Here is a 19901-nt window from a genome sequence, read left to right as displayed (position 1 = left end):
TAGCCAGTTTATGGATATGAAACTGAGTTGAGGGGTGAATTATCCAATATCCCATCAGAAAGAAGAAAAAGTACAATTTTCTGCTATTCCAGTGATGCACCACATCTCTCTGTGGCCCCTCTCCCCAAATCCAAATAATCTGAAAAGGAAGAGGGGAGTCATAGGATTTGGGGTCTGAAGCGTCTGGAAGCAGGAAGAGGCTGCTTTCTCCCACGGACTGTTCTAGAACTTTTCATACTTCACAACTCTGAGTTAATGAGGGCATGGAGGGCCTTGCCCAGAGTTCCTCCGTTAGCAGAGGCAGAATTGAACTTGAAGACGGTCTGGAGGAAGCGGGTGGAGGCCCGGCTTGGAGAACCCCAAGCGTGGTGGCTGGGGGAGGGGCAAGAATCTGGGGCAAGCAGGTGTCAGCATCCCCAGGAAAGCTCTGTGATCAGCTGGTAACCCCAAGTCCCTGAAGGGGCTCTAGCTATCACGTCACGATTCTCTGTGCCCAAACACTTCTTGAACTGCTCACAGAAACTCCCAGTAGAGGAGGCTGAATGACACATTCGTGCCTTTGGGATCCGGCCTCCACCCCAGCCCCCGCGGCGACCTCGCGTCTCACCCTCACACGTCCTTCCCCTCCACCTTCCATTTTGCAAAGGGCTGGGCAGCTGGCGGGGGAGGGGACTGACAAGCAGGGCACGTCCCCCCCTCCCCCCCACCCAGTGGACACTTGGGAGAGGCAAGAGCTAGCTCGGAGGTGAGGGGACAGAGCTGCAGCCACTGGCACAGCCAAAACCACAAGAGAGAGAGATTGAAAAAAAAAAACAACAAAAAAAAAACCCTTCCCAGTCAGAATGAAAAGTGAGACCGAGAGAAATTGAGTGAGAAGCTCTCGGCAAAAGAAAAACCAAACGTTGGCTTCCATGAAAGCAGCGGAGGCCAGTGGGGTGTTAAATGACTAGGTGCTGGGGCCACAGTGACAACGACAAGGCCTCTTGTAGCACGTGTGTGTGTGCGTGCGTGTGTGCGTGCTGATCGTGTGAGGGGATGTGTGAGCGTGCAGGAGGGCGTGTGCCCTTGAGGCCGCGTGTGTGTGTGCAGCGGGGGTGGGGGGGGTGGGGGGGATCAGTCTCCCGGGGCTGTCCTGACAAAGGACTACGCGCCCCGTGGCTGACAAAGCCCAAATGTGTTTCCTCCGTGTGTGTGTGTGTGTGTGTGTGTGTGTGTGTGCGTGTGCATCTGAGTCCAAATTTCCCCTTGTTATAAGGACACCAGTCGTGCTGGGTTGTAAAGAACTGAATCACCTTTTTAAAGACTTGGTCTCCTAATTTGGTTACCTTCGGAGGTGCGCGGGGTTAGGGTTTCAACGTACGAGTTGGTGGTGGCGGGGCACGCTCGGCCCGTGATGCGGCGGCTTTGCTTGCCCACAAAGTCAGTTGCTGCAGCTGAGAGTCCAGCTGTGGACCGGGGCGCCCGCGCGAGCAACCATCAAGGGGGCCAGCCCCGCACAGGGCCGCGCCTCGTTCCCCGGCAAGCCCTGAAGCAAGGTGTCTGCGGGGTCGGTTCCTTCCGGAGGCTCTGAGGGAGCATCTGTCCCAGGCACCTTGCCCAGCTCCTGGCGGCGGCCAGCAATCCCGGAGCCCTCGGCTTCCAGACAGGTCAGGTCCTCTCTCCAGTGTCCATGTGCTCCTTTCCTCTTACGAGGACACCCGCTGCTGGAGTTAGACCCTCCCTCATCCTGGATGATCTCATCCTGAGAGCCTTACTTTGATGGCGTCTGCAAAGACGCCAACCCCAAATAAGGTCACATTCTGAGGTTCTGGGAAGATCCATGCTTGGGGCCACCACTGAAGCCACTTTTTGGGGGCCCAGGGGCGATACTGGCTCTTCCCGATGCTGGTGGCCACCACGTCCTCCATGGGCATCGACGAGCTGGGGCCGACGGGGCTGAGCAGCCCCTGGGAACACCGGCCCCCGCCCAGCAAGGCAAGAAGATCCAATGAGCCCACCCGGCCCTGGTCAAGAGACGTGGGAAGATGAAGGCCAGGGATGGCTTCCAGAGGTGGGGGGTTGGGGGCAAGGAGTGCGGGGCCAGGCAGGGAGGTTGAGGAAAGGTCTGGACAACAGTTCTTGAAGGGAAGACAGGAGAGAGGTTTGTTCCTAAAGGAGATGGATGGAGGCTTGCGTAACCTCATGCCCACGTCCCGCTCTCTTCCCAGGCTGTGTCGGCCAGCCCCACGCCCCTAGTTCTAACCCAACGATTCCTGGAAAGGCCTGAGTGGTTTCCAGGCCTCTGGTCAGCCCGGCCATGCTGTTCTCACCCACCCACCCAGCTCTCCTGGGCATGCAGGCCCATGGGGGCCCACCCTGGGAGGGACATGGGGCCAGGCAGGGTCCTTTACCAATCATTTACCAGAGAAACTACCTAGAACTTTCCCCTTCCCTCCCTCATTCCTTACTATGTTTCAAGTCTGGTGGGGTAGACCTCCTGTCTTTACAGGACCTCCACCTTCAAATACTTACACAGACGCCTGCTTTCAATCAGTCCCTTGTATTTATCAAGCACAAAGTGTTAGCTGTTGCACTAAGCATTTATTATCTCATTTAGTCCTCGAAACACCCTCATAAGGTAGCCAGCATTAAAATCCCCATTCCGCAGATGAGGAAACTGAGGTTCAGAGGCCCACGGCTCCAGGCTCAGTGCTCTGCCCACTTGGCTGGGACTGACCCTGCCAACCCGGAAGGGTGTTTCTCATGCTGTTCCTCCCACTCCCAGCAGACTTGGGCAAGGGGGGCTGGGGACGTTGTCCGAATTTGTTGGGATTAGAAAGGAGAGGTCTCCCTCTGGGCTGGGGTTTTGATTCCCCAGCCCTGAGGGCAGGAAAGATCCCCCCCCACCACCACCATACCTGAGATCTGGAAAATTCTCCAAGCCTCCCTCACCTTCTTTCCCAGCTGAGATCCCATGGGTTCCCAGTCCAGGGTAGCCAAGAATGGTCCCTTCTGCACCCGGGCCCCTTGCTCCCCTGCCATAAGGCAGAGAGGACTCTGGGGACTTTCAGAGGCTGTTTTGGTGGCTTCTGGAAATGGAGAGAGAAACCCTGCCACCTCCAGTCAGACAAAGAGGACCTGAAAAGGAGTACCCTGTGGTCAGGGCTCAGCCTGGTGCCACGAAAGGGGGACGTCCCTGAAGGCCACCCAGTCAGCGAGGTCCAACCTCAGGCCACCCCCCTCTGGCCACAGCCTGGTCCCATGGAGCCCTGGCTTCCCCTCATGACTTCCTGCACAGCCTGGCCGACCCCCCTCACATGGCTGGGGAAGGCCCTGGTCACCTGCGGCCTGTGGCTGACTTCGCCTGTCCTACTCCCTGCGGGCAGAGCCCCGATGACGGACTGCTCTGTCACCCATTTGCTCTGGGCAACAGCCCCCAGAGCAGCAAGGCTTTAACCCTGTAGACTCCACACTTAATGGCTCCCCCCCCCGCCCCTGGAGAAGGTGCACACAAGGAAGCTGAACTCAGAGGGCAGGGCACTGTGCCCCGTCCAGATGGCACTGGTCTTGACGAGACGGGGTGGGGGACGTGAGGAGCTGGGGACACCTGACCTGTCTTACCAGTTAGGGCCCTGTTCTCAGGTCGGCCCACGTGCAGCCTTCTGTACCTGCCCACTGGTGCTGTCACCCTTTCCACAGGATGAGTAGGTGACGCACCCAAGGACATGGGTCAGGAAGCCGCCAGACCGCGGCAAGAGTCTGAACCCCGATCTCTGACTCGGGGTGCCCAGTAGAAACTTTTTATTGCACCAAAATGCTGCAAATCCTCAGGTCATCAGAACGCTACATTCAAACAGCACGTGGGGAAATAGTTCTGGAAAATCCAACGTCTTGTTGTTTTCCAGGCCACGTGCGGGCCACTTCCGTGAGGACAGAGCAGCAGCAGAGCGGCCACTCCACCCCTCCAGGGACAGCCACCCTCCCAGATGGCAGCTGGGGGAGCTTCTGTTCTTTGGGACGTTGGAAGGGTCCCTTGAGAGGCCAGCTAGAGTTCGCTTTTCCACACACTCCCCATCTGCATTCTGGGGACGGAGGCAGACAGGTGTAGGAAGTCTCCAGGATGGAGATGCCACAGTGTCCCCAGCCGCTCCCCACGTCCCCTCCCAGGAGGCCAGACCCCCCGTGATCTGCCCGAGACACAGGACAACATAACATACTAAAAACTAGTCAGTTACAGTTCACCTGCCAGGGCCAACCCCCGGGTCACCCTTTGGGTCCCAGGGCTGTGTGGGTCTGTCTCCCAAGTCCCAGGGGCTCATTGATTCACTCACCCACCATTTACCTACTGAACACCAACCACATGCCATATGCTGTTTTAGGACAGAGCTGAGGACGAGTCTGGGCCCAGCTCCCGCCCCCCAACATCTCACTGTTCGGTGGAAGAGGCTACGGCAGGAGAGCCGAGGCGGGTCTCGGACTCGGGGGGGCCTTGGCCGGTTCTGTGGGATTGGGGGAGGCCTCCGACGAGCAGAGACGGGAGCTGAGGCTTGCGTAGTTCGGCGGTAGGAAGAGAATTCTGGGCAGAAGGAGCTGCGTGGATCCAGACCCGGAGGCCGGGGGCAGCGGCAGGTTTGAGACCCAGAAGAAAAGCTGGAGCAGGGCTGGAGCGGAAGGGAGGAGAGGTGGTGGGCACCACGGCCACTTCGCACTTTACAGCGTTGGCTGCTTTCGGTCCCTGCTCCTGCACGGGGGCCCCGTGGGGGCAGGACGCTGCTGTCACTGCTGTCAGGTTCACTGCAGGGCCCCGGACACGGTGATGGCACACGGCAGGAGCTCGGTGCACACACGGTGAACGAGTGAGTGAATGACCTGTGCAGGGTCCACGAGTCTATGCTGTGATACAGGCAACAGAGGTCAGTCCCTCTGTTCTTTTTTTTTTTTTTTTTTAAGTTTATTTAAGTAACCTCTACACTCAAGGTGGGGCTCGAACTCACAACCCCAAGATCAAGCATCGCATGCTCCATCGACTGAGCCAGCCAGGAGCCCCTGTTCTTACTTTTTTTTAAATGTTTATTTTTGAGAGAGAGAGAGAGACAGCATGAGCGGGGGAGGGGTGGAGAGAGAGAGAGGGAGACACAGAATCCGAAGCGGGCTCCAGGCTCCGAGCTGTCAGCACAGAGCCCGACGTGGGGCTTGAACCCACGGACTGGACTGCGAGATCATGACTTGAGCTGAAGTAGGACACTTAACTGACTGAGTCACCCAGGTGCTCCTTTACTTCTTTTTTTTAAATAGTTTTTTTTAGGGGCACCTGGGTGGCTCAGTCAGTTGAGCGACCGACTTCAGCTCAGGTCATGATCTCATGATCTGTGAGTTCGAGCCCCGCATCGGGCTCTGTGCTGACAGCTCAGAGCCAGGAGCCTGCTTCCGATTCTGTGTCTCCCTCTCTCTCTGCCCCTCCCCTGCTCGTGCTCTGTCTCCGTCTTTCAAAAAAAATGAAATAAAACGTAAAAAAGGAAAAAAAAAAAGAATGCTGTTAATTTGCAGGAGTGGGGAGACACATGTAAGACATACCAGTGTCTGTGGCAACCACGGGGCTCCTTCGGTTCCATGAAATTAGAGCATCCTTCTCGTCACCTTCATGATGTGGGTAGAAAACCAGGCGAGAGGAAAACGCCAAATGCGGAACACAGGTTAGCCACCACTCTTGAGAAAGTAGGGGGAAAAATTCCAATGAAGAAGAAAAGAACTACCTCAGCTCTCATGAAGCTGTTACACTCTAGCAGGGGAGAGGGGCACACAGCAAGGAATCTCAGGATCAGGAATTCAGTAACACACGACGCCCGAGATGGACGGGTGCAGGGAGGCGAGGCGTGTGACCGGTGGGGTCCATCTGACGGGCTCGCCAGCTGAGATGTGGAAGACTGGGTAGGAGCTAGAGGGGTGAAGGTACGGGACAAGGAGAGATCCGGGCAACCCCAGGGAGGGGGAGGGAAGGACCCTGAAGGACTGGCAGCGGCTCGTGGGTAGCTGGGAGGGCAGGACGGCGGCGGGTGGGGGCTGCAGGCTGAGTGAAGCAGGCCATGGAGACACGGAGCTCTGTCCAGGGGTCTCTGCCTGTCACCTTCACTCTTGGGGCCCCTTAGGGTTGAAGACAGGCCTCGTCCCCAAACTGGAGCAGTCACACCGACAGTTTGGGAGAGGCGGCGAGGGCAGGATAGGATCCTGGGGCCAAGCCCTCCTCGACCTCCCTGAAATGTTGACAGGCTGACCAGCAGCAAAGATCAGGTTAAGGCTGCTGTCTTCCCAGCCCAGGCGACTGTTCCCAACGGCCCCAAGGAAGCCACTGAGACAGCTGGGGGTGCGCAGAACCCAGGAGTCAGCACATAGACAGCCCGGAGGCCTTAGGCTGAAGACTTTGAAGGTGCTAACTCTTTCACATTTTAACGTCTCCGAAATTAGCATTATCTCACAGCCCGGGTGAGTGTCAGAGGTTAGCACCATTTTTCCCGGTACACAAAATAAGGGTGAGTCTGACCGTCTACGGTGTCACGCTGCCAGGAGACCATGGGTGTCGTGTCTCGCACACAGAAGCAACGAAAGCCAACAGGTGAAAGCCACGTCTCCAAAAGAACTGTCCTTCCAGAGAAACCACTTACCCTGAGGACTTAATTGGACCCAGCGCTGCAGTCTGGACTTTTATGGGACACATTTCTGTCTTGTTTATACTTGCTATTCGGGGTCAGCTGAACTTAGGAGTTGATCTCAGCTGTAAATTTTTCGTTTTCGTTGGGCCGAAGGTACCCAGATTCTCTTCTCCCTCTGACCAAAGAATTTCTAACAAAACCACGGACTCCCACAGGCTCTTTGACTTAAAATTACGTTAAACACCAGAAAAAGCAAACAACCGGATCTAAAAATGAGCAGAGGACCTGAACGCACACTTCTCCCAAGAAGATGCACGGGTGGCTGATAAGCACAAACAAAAACGCTCCACGTTTGCAACCATCAGGGAAAAACACAAAACAGAACCACAGTGAGGTACCACTTCACGCCCGTTAGGATGGCTGTTACAAAACATGCAGAAAGTAGGGCGGGCGCCTGGGTGGCTCAGTCGGCGAGCGTCCAACTCTTGATTTCCACTCAGTTCACGATCTCACGGTTGGTGAGTTCGGGCCCCGCATCGGACTCCGCGTTGACAGCACGGAGCCTGCTTGAGATTCGCACTCTCTCTTCCTCTCTCTCTGCCCCTCTCCTGCTCACCCTGGCTCTCTCAAAAATAAACATTTTTTTTTTTTTTTTTTTAAGAAAGGGCAGAAAAGGAGGGTTGGCGAGGATGTGGAGAAACTGGAACCCACAGAGGCCGGCCACTGAGAGCTGGGGATTCATCAGTTACTGCGGCAGAACCTCCCTCACCCTGATTAACACGTGTGTTGTGAGCCACACGGGGGGGGGGGGGGGGGGGGACCAGGCTTTCCCGGCGTCACAGCCATGACGGCTTCCTGTGGAAGCCACAGGAGACCACAACCCTAGTTCCAGCCCTCAAAGTGGAGAAACCTCAGAAAAACCACGTGCCTCCTTGGGGCTTCAGTTCCCCTTTTATTTCATGTTCATCTTACAAAACCAGGAATTTTATATCGTTCAACCTATGGGGGGAAGACAGACACTGGCTGTTAAGCCACGAGGGGGGGACATCTGTACTCACTGCCAGCCCTGCCTGGCTCTCGGCTTCCCCATCTGTGCCTGCGGCAGCTCTGGGTCCCCTGTGGCTTCTCGGGCTGGGCTGGGGAGAGCAGTCGAGGAGCCACTGGCCCAGGGACTTTAAGAGAAGCCCTCTGTCAACGGACCCCAGCTTCAGAGACCAGGAAGGGGAGAACTCACTCATGGTCCACAGCTTCAGCCTCATCCACAGGAGACAGTCTGGGGCCCGGAGCGCCTCCCTCCCACCCGGGAGGCCATCTACCCAGAGTTGGAAGCTGCACCGAGAACCAAACTCAGGGCACTGGATCCCCTCGGCCCAGTACAGGTTGTCAGACGTGTCTTTCCCCAGGCAAGGGAACAGGCTGCCGCCAGAGCACCTCCTGGGCACTGAGGGCATCAGCAGGGCGGACCCAGCACATGTGGGAAATCTGGTGCTGCAGACGGCACTGAGCTTTATTTACAAACATGTCACCCCATCCTCTTTCACCCGCGCCCCCCAACCCTGGGGTCCCCACCTCTGTCTCCAGGAAGGAGAAGGGCCTGAGCCCATCCACCTGCTCAACCCAAGAGAGTGGGGATTACGTTCACCTCCAGCTGAAGCCAGGCAGGGCTCCCCTCTGGTGGGTGCCCTGCCAGAGAGGGGTTAGGGGGGATGGCAGGGGCTCTGTCCTCCTCCGGGTGGCCAGTCCTCAGGGCTTCGGCTGGAGTCGTGACCGGAATGGGGTGGAGGGTGGGACTCGTGTTGGCTGGGCCTGGATGGTGAACAGGGAGGGGTCAGAGGGGACCACTGTGGAAGTTGCCCCCAATTCCCACGTCATCCTTCCTGGGGAGGGTGGGGTAGTTGGCAAGGAGAAGAGCCTGGAAGGGTGCTGTGGGCTGGGCTCCTGCAGAGAAAAGCTTCCAGGCTCTGCACTCCCTGCCCCAATCCACCCCACCCCTCTAGGGACTCTGCAGACCCCAGGCCTACTCCTAGGCATCTGTCCCTCCTGGGGTACCCTGGACCATACCAGGCGGGCAGCTGATAGCTTCCGGTGCTGGGCCTCGGAGGAGACACAGGACCAAAGGTCCAGGCTCTTGGGAGCTGAGCTTTTCTCGGGCTTCGGAGGGAGAATGTCCCAGCCCATCAGGCAGTGCTGTGGAGAGCAAGGGATTAAGGCACCTGGTCTGTGGCAGGGCTCTCCTCTGATGGGGCGCACCCCAGGGAGGGGCTGTGCCTCTCCCCTGGGACTGCCTGTATCCTGGGTTACCCCAGGCGTCCCTTTCCTTACCCCGCTGACCCAGGCCCTGGGCCCTTGGCCTGAGACGGGAGGAGGGAAGGCCGTGGATACTGACAGAGCACTTCCTGTATGCTGGGCTCTGCCCCACGCCTGATGGGGACTGATTCCCTGAACTACCCACCCCCCGCCCCCGGTCTGAGGACTCATGCGTTCATTTTACAGGCGAGCAGGCTAACTTTCTTCGGCATCCTTTCTCCTCTCCCCAGTCTCAGCTCCCCCAGCCTCAACCGGCCGAGGAGGGATCTCCACTGACCCCCACCCTTACCCAGAGGACACAAAGAATGTTTCTAGGAGAGGCTCGATGGAAACATTAAGGACCTGGGTTCAAATCCCAGCTCTTCCACCTGCGGACCGGAGGCCAGTGCCCTCCCTCTGCCTTGTCTCATCTGGACAGCGGGACGCTTATCCTGGAAGCCACATCGTTGGTGGGGAACAGGCAACAAGCATAATACAGGTGATGGAAATGGCCCAGCCTGAACTCCAGGGATCTGGGCACCCACCCTCCTTGTGCCCAGCCTCTCTGTGGGCCCTGGGACAGTCTGTGGCCCTCTCTGGGCCTCAAGATCCACCAGGGAACCTGGGCCCCGCGCTCAGCTCCACCCAGGCCCCACTCGGCTGCTCACCCGGGGCAGGGCCAGCGTGTCAGAAGCATCGAAGCTCTTCCGTCGGTGGACGCGGTGCCGGTGCGGAGGGTCCAGGACAGACAGCGGGATGCTCACCCTGGGGGCAGGGGCAGTGGACAGAGAAGGCGTTGCTTTGGGCGCCTCCGGGCCGCTCTGGGACCCCAGCCCCGGACCCGGCCTTCCCTCCCTCAAGACCGGCGGGCCTCAGGCTGGGCTCCTCTCCTCGGTCGCTGCCGCCTCCATGGCTGCCCCCGGGTGTCCTACCTGCTCTGGCCACTCACCTGACCTGCGCGGGCTCCACCAGGGTCTCGGGGCCCCGCTGGTCCCGAGGTGTCCTGCACAGGCGGCAGGGGGAGCCAGGATCTGAAGGCACCAGAAACAGGCGCCGGTTGACACGGTAACAGTACACGCCTGCGGGGCCGTGAGAAGCGGCAGCTCCCTTCAGCCGGGGGCCCGGATCCCTGGACCCCCTTCCTACCCCAACCACACGGGCCCGCCGCCACCCCCCCGCCGGCAGCTGCACGTGCACGCAGGTGTACACGTACGGAACACTAACACGCACCTGAGCTCACGTGACAAAACACGGAGGACACCCACTCGCACGCGCACACACCCATCAATGTGACACGTGCAAACCCAAAGCACGGCTCTGTATGGTCACATTCACGGACACACGTGCGCGTGCCTAAACTGGCAAGCACACACGGTATGCACGCACACACGTGTTCACATGAATGGCCCTTCCTTACGCGTGAGGCACGCACGTGAATGCACCATGTGCTGCAGACACAAACCCAAAGCAAAGACTCAGGACTCTGTGACTGAGCCAGCACCTCTCCCCCACCCCACCTCCGGAGCGCCGACTGGAGGAAGTGGGGGGCACAAAGGAAAGGAGGCAGCTGGCGAGAGGTAAGGTGACAAACGGCTGGCCCTGATCTCTGCAAGTCCAGGCCTCAGTGCACCCTCACCACCCCCCCAGGGCCTGCCCCACCCTGTCCAGACCCAAGGCTTCCCTCCCCGAGTCCCCACCACCCCAGCTGCCTCCCTAGGCCCCCGAGACCTCGGCCAGGCTGCCGAGAATTTACACTCACATTCGTGGTCGTGGTCCACCCTGCTGCTCTCCCGGAGGCTGAGGGACCGGGATCTGTGAAGTGACAGGGGTGAGCAGGCCAGGCGACGGGGTCCCTGAGCCGCCCTGCCCACCCCCTCGGCCAGCCCTGCTCACTCGGGGTCACTGTGAATACACTCCTCCTTGTTGGCTTCCCGGAAATCCTGCAGCTTCGAGAAGAAGGCCTCGGGCTTGCTGGTGATGGGTGAGGTGTTGTCCAGAGACCCTGGAGTGGGCAAAGCACCGGGGAGCTGCTGTGTGGCCACTGGCCGAGCCTTAAGGGGTGCTCGGCACAGCACTCCAGTCTACCTGCTTTGCCCCCCACTCTGCCTCATGCAGACCTGGAGGGGGCCCTCTGCTCACCGTGACTGCTGGCTTTGTCTGTGCAAGCATCCAGGCAAAAAATATTTACAGAGCCCCTCCTAGGGGCCAGACACTGGTTGTTGTTTTTTTTTTTAAGTTTCATTTATTTGTTTTCAAAGAGAGAGTGAGTGTGCAGGAGGAGCAGAGAGAGAGAGGGAGAGGGAGAGAATCCCAAGCAAGCCCCACATGGTCAGTGCAGAGCCCGACACGGGGCTTGAACTCACGAACCCTGAGATCATGACCTGAGCCAAAACCAAGAGTTGGATACTTAAAAGACTAAGCCACCCAGGCGCCCCATGCCCTCATGAGCCTCACAGATATGGTGGCAAAAGGGGCACCTGGGTGGCTCAGTCCGTTAAGCGTCCGACTTCAGCTCAGGTCATGATGCCACAGTTCGTGAGTTTGAGCCCCGCGTCAGGCTTTGTGCTGACAGCTCAGAGCCTGAAGCCTACTTCAGTTTCTGTGTTTCCTTCTCTCTCTCTCTGCCTGTCCCCTGCTTGTGCTCTGTCTCTCTCTCTCTCTCTCAAAAATAAACATTAAAAAAAATTAAAAAAAAAAACCATGGTGGCAAGAAACTAGTCACCAAAGAAACCTGTGACACGAAACCGAATAGTGACGCCCGCCAGGAAGTAGAGCAGAGTCAGGCACGCATGCAACACAGAGCTCACGGATGACAGGGCGGTGTCGGCAGGGGACCGAAGCCCAACCAAGAAAAAGCGAGGGAGGGAAACTGGAGACGGCGAGTCTAGAGAGCCCTTTCGAGGAGTTCTGTTATAAAGAAAAGCAGAGATGGGAATGCAAGCTGGTGCAGCCACTCTGGAAAACAGCATGGAGGTTCCTCAAAAAACTAAAAAGAGAACTACCCTACGACCCAGCAATGGCACTACTAGGCATTTATCCAAGGGACACAGGTGTCCTGTTTCGAAGGGACACATGCATCCCAATGTTTACAGCAGCACTATCAACAATAGCCAAAGTATGGAAAGAGCCTAAATGTCCATCGACGGATGAATGGATAAAGAAGATGTGGTATGTGTGTGTGTGTGTGTGTATACACATACACAATGGAGTATTACTCGGCAATCAAAAAGAATGAAATCTTGCATTTGCAACTAACTATGTGGATGGAACTGGAGGCTATTATGCTAAGTGAAATTAGTCAGTCAGACAAAGACAAAAATCATATGACTTCACTCAGATGAGGACTTGCAAGACAAAACAGATGAACATAAGGGAAGGGAAACAAAAATAATATTAAAACAGGGAGGGGGACAGACTCTTAAATATGGAGAACAAACAGAAGGTTAAGGGGAAGGGTTGTGGGAGGGGGGGATGGGCTAAATGGGTTAAGGGGCACTAAGGAATCTACTCCTGAAATCATTGTTGCACCATATCCTAACTAATTTGGGTGTAAATTTTAAAAAATAAAAAATAAAATTAAGAAAAAAACCAAAAACCAAAAAACAAAAGAAAGAAAGAAAGAAAGAGAAAGAAAGAAAGAAAGAAAGAAAAAGAAAAAGAAATTGAAATTAAGAAAAGCACAGAAAACGGGCAGTGACCAGAAAGAAAGAAAGAAAGAAAGAAAGAAAGAAAGAAAGAAAGAAAGAAAGAAAAAGAAAAAGAAAAAGAAATTGAAATTAAGAAAAGCACAGAAAACGGGCAGTGACCAGAAGCAAACATAAGATAAAGAGAGAAACGTTTCGGGGCACCTGGGTGGCTCAGAAGTTGGGCGTCCAACTTCAGCTCAGGTCATGATCTCATAGTCTGTGAGTTCGAGCCCCGCGTTGGGCTCTGTGCTGACAGCTCAGAACCTGGAGCCTGTTTCAGATTCTGTGTCTCCCTCTCTCTGCCCCTTCCCCGCTCATGCTCTGTCTCTCTCTCTCAAAAATGAATAAACATTAAAAAAAAAAAATTAAAAAAAAAAAGAGAAACGTTTCAGCGGGATAGAAAATAGCACATTGCAGCTTTACCCCTGAGCAGAGGGAAGACTTCGCTAAGTGGCTCAGCCCTCATGGCTCGGCCTTGTCATCCGTCAACGGGGACAACAGCAGCACCCAGCTGATAGGGTCACCGTGAAAAGCAAAGGAGAGAACAGGAGTAAAGCCGAGAGAAGAACAACGCACATAATGAGCACCAGGTAAAACCACCACTCATCACTCCTCTGGGCTGTTCATATGCTGCTGGGACCGAGTGAGGAGGAGAGAATCACAGGAAGCAAATCCTCTGGGAGCCTGGAGGGGATGGGGCAGAGCGTACAAATGCGGGGACAGTCCTTAGATGGGAGCACTCGCTCACCCTTGGAAAAGAGAGCGAACACAGGAACAGGGCAGGCGGGAGGCGGATGCCTCCATTTTCCACAAATGGCAAGCAAGGCAGTGAGCTGACAGGCTGGGAAATCCTTGGGATGGGGCCTGAGTCTCCACCACCCCTGGTCCCAGCAACCCCACGGAGCACCTGCCTTCAGGAAGTAACTCAACCTCTCTGTGCCTCAGTTTCCTCCTTTGCAAAACGAGGATCCAAACAGCACCCACCTCTTAGGGCCATTCACTCTCTCATTCAACAAGTGCTGTCTAAGGGCCTGCCATGTGTCCCACACCTAAGCTCAGGCTTGGGAAAAACAGCAAGAAGACAGCTATGGCCCTGCTCAAATTCGTTCTAGCATTCTGGTGGAGAACTCAGACAAGACACAAGGAAACAAGGGGTGCCTGGCTGGCTCCATTGGAAGAAAGTGATCTCGGGGTTGGGAGTTCAAGCCCCACACTGGGTGTAGAGATTACTTAAAAACTTCAAGAAAAAAAAAGAACAAGGAAACAAGACGATTCCTGAGAACAAATGATACGAAGAACATACAAATGATTAATGCCACAGGCAATGACGCAGGGGGCAGTGGCCCTACGACAGTATGCTCGCAAGAAAGGCCTAGACTTTAAGCTGGGCCCTCAGTGACGAAAAGGAACCACAGGGTGTGAACCTGGGGAAGCGCACGCCAGGCAGTAGGAATAGCAAGCGCAAAGGCCCTGAGGTGACCATGAGTATGGCAGGTTCAAGGACCACCAAGGAGACCAGAGAAGCTGGAGCAAAGAGCCAGAAAGTGGATAGTCAGAGGTCATGTCAACAGAGCTAAGTGAGGCTAGGTCATACCCCCTAAGTCTAAATGACGACTTTGGATTTTCTTCTAACTGCTAAGTATTCTGATCCCCATGTTTAAAAATTCATTCTGGCTGTCATGTCAAAAATGGATAGGAACAGGGTGGACGAAGCCAAAGGGAGAGCAGCTGGGCCACTGAGGTTGCTGGGAGTGGGGGTAGAGGGGGATGGGCAGTAAAAGGTAAAGAGTGATATGCATACAGAGTTTTGCAAGGGCCCAGCACCAATAAATACTAAAGAATATGGCAGCTCTGACTCATTCATTCATTCAGTCCCGACAGGGGCTCAGGCAGGTATCTGGAAGCGGCCATACCTGCGATCCAGTCGTAGCCCAAGTATGGTCTGAGGCGCCAGCTCCTGTCAGGCACTGAAGACTCATCACCGAAGGTCACTCTTGGCTGAGGAGGGAGACAAAGAGCGGCAAAGACTAGGCCTGCAGGCCCAGCCCGAAGGAGGTCCCACCTTGGGGGAAGGAAAGGAGCTGTGTCTTAACTTATACCCTGACATGGGCCCCGGGGCTCGGCCACGGACTCGGGAGCTGGAGGATAAGAACTGGCCCCCCAAGTTCCCCTTATGTGTGACTCTGACCAAGCCTCGGAGCCTTGGTCTTCCCATCTGTATAACAGGCTCATCACCTTCTTCCCAAAGTGCTGAGAAACTAACACCACCACTTTTCGAGCACTTAGGGTGAGCTGGACATGACTCGAGGCATCTTCTGGAAGCCTCTCACCCCGTAAGGGAGGCTGCCCGTGACTGCGTTTGTCAGACAGGCGAACTGACGTTCAAGGAAGTTCTATTCTCCCACGTTACCTTGGACGGCCTGCTTTGTTGATCCAGGATGGACCTCTGGGCCTGGGCCTCCTGAGGCCCCGGCCTGTCCGGCTCTCCTGAAAGCTCCGTGCCATCCGGGTCTGAGATGGCCAGTAAGGGTGCCGAGCAGGGCCTCAGTGAACCCAGGGACGGCCGGCGTCGGTATGCGGCAGGTGGGAGAGACATCACTCCAGAGCTGGCCCCGCCAGCCCAGGACATATCACAGGGGCCACCCTGGTGGGCACCCTGAAGGCTGGAGGCTCTCGGGGCCACCGAGGACGTCTCCTGGGACGATGGAGTCAGGGAGTCACAGCTGCTGCTGGAGTCCCGGGTTGACTGGAACAGAGAGGCCAGGTCACCAGGCAGCGGCCCGGTCACACACCCAGCTGGCCTGCACTAGGCACGAAAGCCTGGGTCCTCATTCCTGCTCCGGCCTCTGCACGTCCCACCCAGTCCCTTCCTCGCTGGGCCTCAGTTTCCCCTTCGCCACTAAACTGGGCACGCTGCACTGGAGGTCTGGATTCCGGCCTGGTCAGGCAGCCCCCTCCACACCCCCGGGAGTTCTCAAGGCGGGTGCTCACCCCTGAGGCTGCCTTGGCCACCGACCGCCGCACAGCATCTTGCCCGACCCACAGCTGCCTCAGGAGCACCAGATTGAGCTGCCGGAGCTGCACCGAGTCCTTGGTCTCCACCATCCCAGGCGTTATCGTGAGGCTTCCTCCTGGGCTGCGGAGCCCCCTCCGGGCCAGGAACCAGGCCCAGCTCTTCTACCTGAAGCCAAAACAGCATGACACTGGGCTGCCAGTGGAGCCGGAGGCCTGGGTTCGAATCCCCGCTCTGGAACTCCCTAACTGTGTAGCCCCAACCAAGTGATTTAATCTCTCTATGCCTCGGTTTCCTCATCCGCCAAACAGAGATGATGACAGTATCTAACGCGTAAGGTTACTGTAGAGATTGTTTTTTTTTTTTTTTTAAGTTTACTTATTTTTTGAGAGAGGGAGAGCAGGGGAGGGGCAGAGAGAGCAGGAGAGAGAGAATCCCAGGCAGGCTCCACACTATCAGCGTGGGGCCCGATGTGGGGCTTGAACCCCAAACTGTGAGATTATGACCTGAGCCGAAACCAAGAGTTGGCCACTTAACCGACTGAGCTACCCAGGCGCCCTATTTTTATTTTATTTTATTTTTTTAAGTTTATTTATTTTTGAGAGAGACTGTGTGTTACTGCAGGGATTAATGAGATAATGCATGTTAAACCTTACTATGGTACCTGGTACAGAGTGAGCATCCCACAAACGTCTCTTATTACTAAACTGGCCAGAGTGTGTTCGCTTACATGCCAAAAGAGAACAATCCCCTTTAACAATAAAATTTGGGTAACATGTAGAAATCTGCAGATATTAGGATAATATGTAGAAAACAATTAGGGCAAGTCTACAAATGTAAAAGTATTATAACTTGTGAATCCAACACAAATCAGGCTCCTGAACGGGCTCTTCCCTCTATCCTGCCCACCCTTCCATTTTACAAACGAAGAAACCAAAGTTCAGAAAAGTTAACCAACTTGCCCCACGTCACACAGCTAGTGACAAGGCCGGGATTTGAACCCAAATCTGGCTACAGGGTCCATGGTCACTCCAGCCTCTCCCTTGTGCAGAGAGGTGCTTGGGAAGCCTTCTCCTCTCCTCATTCTTCCCCCCCCCCCCCCCCCAAGGAACCAGGCTCAGGAACACAGAGATGCTTCTGGAAGGGATTTCTGCAGACTAGGGGAAGGCGCTGCCTAATCCTCTCAGGGCTCCAGGCCCAGGCTCCACCCAGAAACTCAATGTCCCGGAATGTGCACCATCCCGGTTTTAACACTGGGTCGGGCCAGACCCTACTCGCAGAAACCCGGCCCGACCCCCAACCCTCCCTCCCACCCACACTTCTGGATCGCCGTCACCAGGAGCCCCCTTCTCAGGGCCGGGCTGCAGGGGCTGAGGTCGAAAAAACAGACTACACCGGACACGCCCCCACACACGCGTCCCGGGTATAGACGATTCTTGCTGCGGCCGCGCCTGGGAAGCTAACAGCGGCGCAAATGCAACGGGAAGGCGACGTTCACAAGACAAACAGGGGCAGCAAAACTGCCGGGCGCTCCCGGGAAAAGAGGCTCAGCCTCCCCCTTCCTTCCCATCGCGGTCCCCGGATCCTCCGCGGGGGCGCACGTGGGGCCTCCCGCCGAGTCCTCCCGCCGAGTCCTGCCGCCTCACGGCGGCCCCGCAGCTTCCGCGCTCACCTCCTGGAAACCTGGAAACCCGCAAGCCTGACGCCGCTTTCGCAGCCCGTAGTCCCGCCCTTCTCGCCCCACGCGTCGCTGCCGCTGGGGGCGGAGCCAGATCTGGCCGTCCTGATTGGCCAGATTGCGGGAGGAGTCGGACGCTCCTGCGAACGTTACTCGGCGTTCCGAAGCGGCAGTTTCAACATTGGGGCGGGACTAACAGAGGGACTCAATAGCTGATTGGTCAATTTCCAAGGTCGTGTACTGGACGTCGACTATCGGTCTGGTGCGGGCTCCCGGAGGGCGAGCTCCGATTGGTCAGGATGGGGTGACCGAACTCGCGGGGGTTTGGCTGGGGCAGTTTCGAAGTCTGGACCCGGAGCTGCTCCTGCTAAGGAGAATTCTGCTGAGGGATGCCAGGCGGGGCTGGGGTAGGCGGTGGCTGGAGACCCATTCTTCCATACTTTCTTTCCGGTATTTATCGTGCCTACTTTGTGCTAAGAGGCACTGTACTAGGCATTGGGGGGGCAGAGAAGAATGAAGAGGGGTCCTTGCCTGGAGGAAAGGGAGTAAATTAGCACGAATATAGATACCTATAATGTATGCGGAGTGCTATGTTCCAGGTATTTTCTATAGGCCAGAGCATGCCAGCCCCATTTTACAGCGAAAACAAAAATGAAGCCATAAAAGATGAAGTGACTTGCTCAGAGCATTTTTAAACTAATCAGCTTGATTCAGCAAATTAACAGAGAGAAAGGAAGAAAGGATAGGAGGGAGGAAGGAAGGGGAAAAAAGGAAAGGAGAAAGAGAAAGGGAGAGAGGGATCATTTTGGGGTGATGGACATGTTCTAAAATTGGATTGTGGTGAAGGCTGCACGACTTTGTAAACTTGCTTAAATGATTGAATTTTGTGGTATGTAAATTACACCTCAATAAAGCTGGGTTTTCTTTTAATTGAAGTCATATCCTCTATACAATCCAGTCACTCTACCCCTAAGCATTTATCCAAGAAGAAAAAAAATTGTCCATACAAAGATTTGCATAGGAATGTTCACAGCAGCTTTATCCAAACATCTGTCAACAGGTAAATGGATAGACAAATTGCGGTATATCCATACAATGGATACTACTCAGCAATAAAAATGAATAAACTATTGATATGCACAATATGGATGCATCTCAAGACAGTTACACTGCATGGAAAACAAAGAGTACATACTGTACTTTCCATCTGTATAAAACTTTAGAAAATGTAAACTGATCTATAGCTCTATAGCGATAGAAAGATAAGTGGTTGCTAGGAGATTGAGTGGGAGGAGGCATGGTAAAGGGGCACGAGGAAACCTTGGCGGTGATGGATACGTTCACTGTCTGGGTTGTGGTGATGGTCTCATGGTGCATGTGGTGCATATATATGTCTAAAGTTATTAAATTGTACACTCTAAATGTGCAGTTCTATATAAATTATCTTATTTTTTAAGATTTTTAAAAATGTTTTATTTATTTTTGAGAGAGAGAGAGACAGAGTGTGAGCGGGGAAAGGTCAGAGAGAGAGAGGGAGACACAGAATCTGAAGCAGCTCCAGGCTCCGAGCTGGCAGCACAGAGCCCGACGCGGGGCTCGAACTCACGAACCATGAGATCATGACCTGAGCTGAAGTCGATGCTTAACGCACCGAGCCACCCAGGCGCCCCTAAATTATATCTTTTTAAATGTTTATTTATTTCTTTTGAGAGAGAGAGGAGGAGGGAAGGGGCAGAGAAAGAAGAGAGGAAATCTGAAGCTGCACTGTGCAGAGCCCAACCCAGGGCTTGATCCCACGAACCATGAGATCATGACTGGAGCCGAAATCAAGAGTCAGACGCTTAGTGAACTGAGCCACCCAGGCGCCCCTATAAAATTACATCTTGGTAGGAGTGCCTGGCTGGCTCAGTTGGTAGAGCATGGAACTTTTGATCTCAGGGTCATGAGTTCAAGCCTCGTGTTGGGCGTAGAGCTTACTTTTAAATAAATAAATAAATACCCGATAAAGCTGTTAAAAGATGTGAAGCAAGTAAAGGAAAAAAAGAACTTGGCCTCATGGGGCACATTGTGTTTGTAGTAGCTGGAATGGACAGCTGCCACTTTCGTGCCACCACGCCCTCTCAGGAGTGGCCCTGAGGACAAAGACAAAGGCTGATCCTTGCCCCAGTGGACACAGCTGTGTGCTTCACACTTGGTCACCTACACATAAAGAGGGATGTACAGCCTGAGGAACAGACACGCACAATGCCCTGGGTGGTGGCAAATGGCTGGCGGCCTGGAGCCTGGAAGGAAAAGTTTGGAAGATGGGGGGGGGGGGCAGGAGAACTGGGGAAGGGGTAGGAAGATGAACCTGTGAAAACCAATGGGAGGGGCACAACGGATTAAGTCTCTGGGTCTCACGTTTCCAGTCCATCAGAGAATGTCCGATGCCGGGGAGAAGGTTGGTCAACAAACAGCTGGAATGGGGCATCTGGGTGGCTCAGTTGGTTAAGCGCCCAACTCATGATTTCAGCTCAGGTCATGATCTCACGGTTCCTGAGTTCGAGCCCTGCATCAGGCTCCGCGCTGACAGTGCGGAGCCTGCTTCGGGTTCTCTGTCTCCCTCTCTGCGC

At 55.2% G+C, this 19901-nt stretch overlaps 1 protein-coding gene and 1 non-coding gene across 3 annotated transcripts; one reads left to right on the top strand and one right to left on the bottom strand.

Moving 5' to 3' along the window:
* Positions 1-7297: 7297 nt before the first annotated feature.
* LOC115522355 (migration and invasion inhibitory protein) lies at positions 7298-18346 on the bottom strand. 2 transcript variants are annotated; one of them, XM_030328162.1, is made up of 10 exons: positions 17284-18346; positions 15590-15779; positions 15009-15344; positions 14512-14596; positions 10806-10914; positions 10672-10724; positions 9862-9991; positions 9581-9677; positions 8688-8813; positions 7298-8432 (listed from the first exon to the last, which is right to left on the bottom strand). In XM_030328162.1, the coding sequence occupies exons 2-10, from the start codon at positions 15701-15703 to the stop codon at positions 8370-8372; spliced, it is 1113 nt and encodes a 370-aa protein (XP_030184022.1). In that variant the 5' UTR covers positions 15704-15779; positions 17284-18346; the 3' UTR covers positions 7298-8369. The 2 variants fall into 2 exon arrangements, with proteins under 2 accessions (XP_030184022.1, XP_030184025.1); XM_030328165.1 differs by having other exon boundaries at positions 17258-17290.
* Positions 18347-19183: 837 nt separating this feature from the next.
* TRNAK-UUU lies at positions 19184-19256 on the top strand. Its single transcript has one exon. It is a non-coding gene; the product is annotated as a tRNA-Lys (tRNA).
* Positions 19257-19901: the final 645 nt, after the last annotated feature.

This window comes from Lynx canadensis, chromosome C1 (assembly GCF_007474595.2).
Source record: "Lynx canadensis isolate LIC74 chromosome C1, mLynCan4.pri.v2, whole genome shotgun sequence".
Classification (NCBI taxonomy): domain Eukaryota; kingdom Metazoa; phylum Chordata; class Mammalia; order Carnivora; family Felidae; genus Lynx; species Lynx canadensis.
Note: the sequence above shows the minus strand (reverse complement) of the source record. Positions and strands in the feature narration are given on the sequence as shown.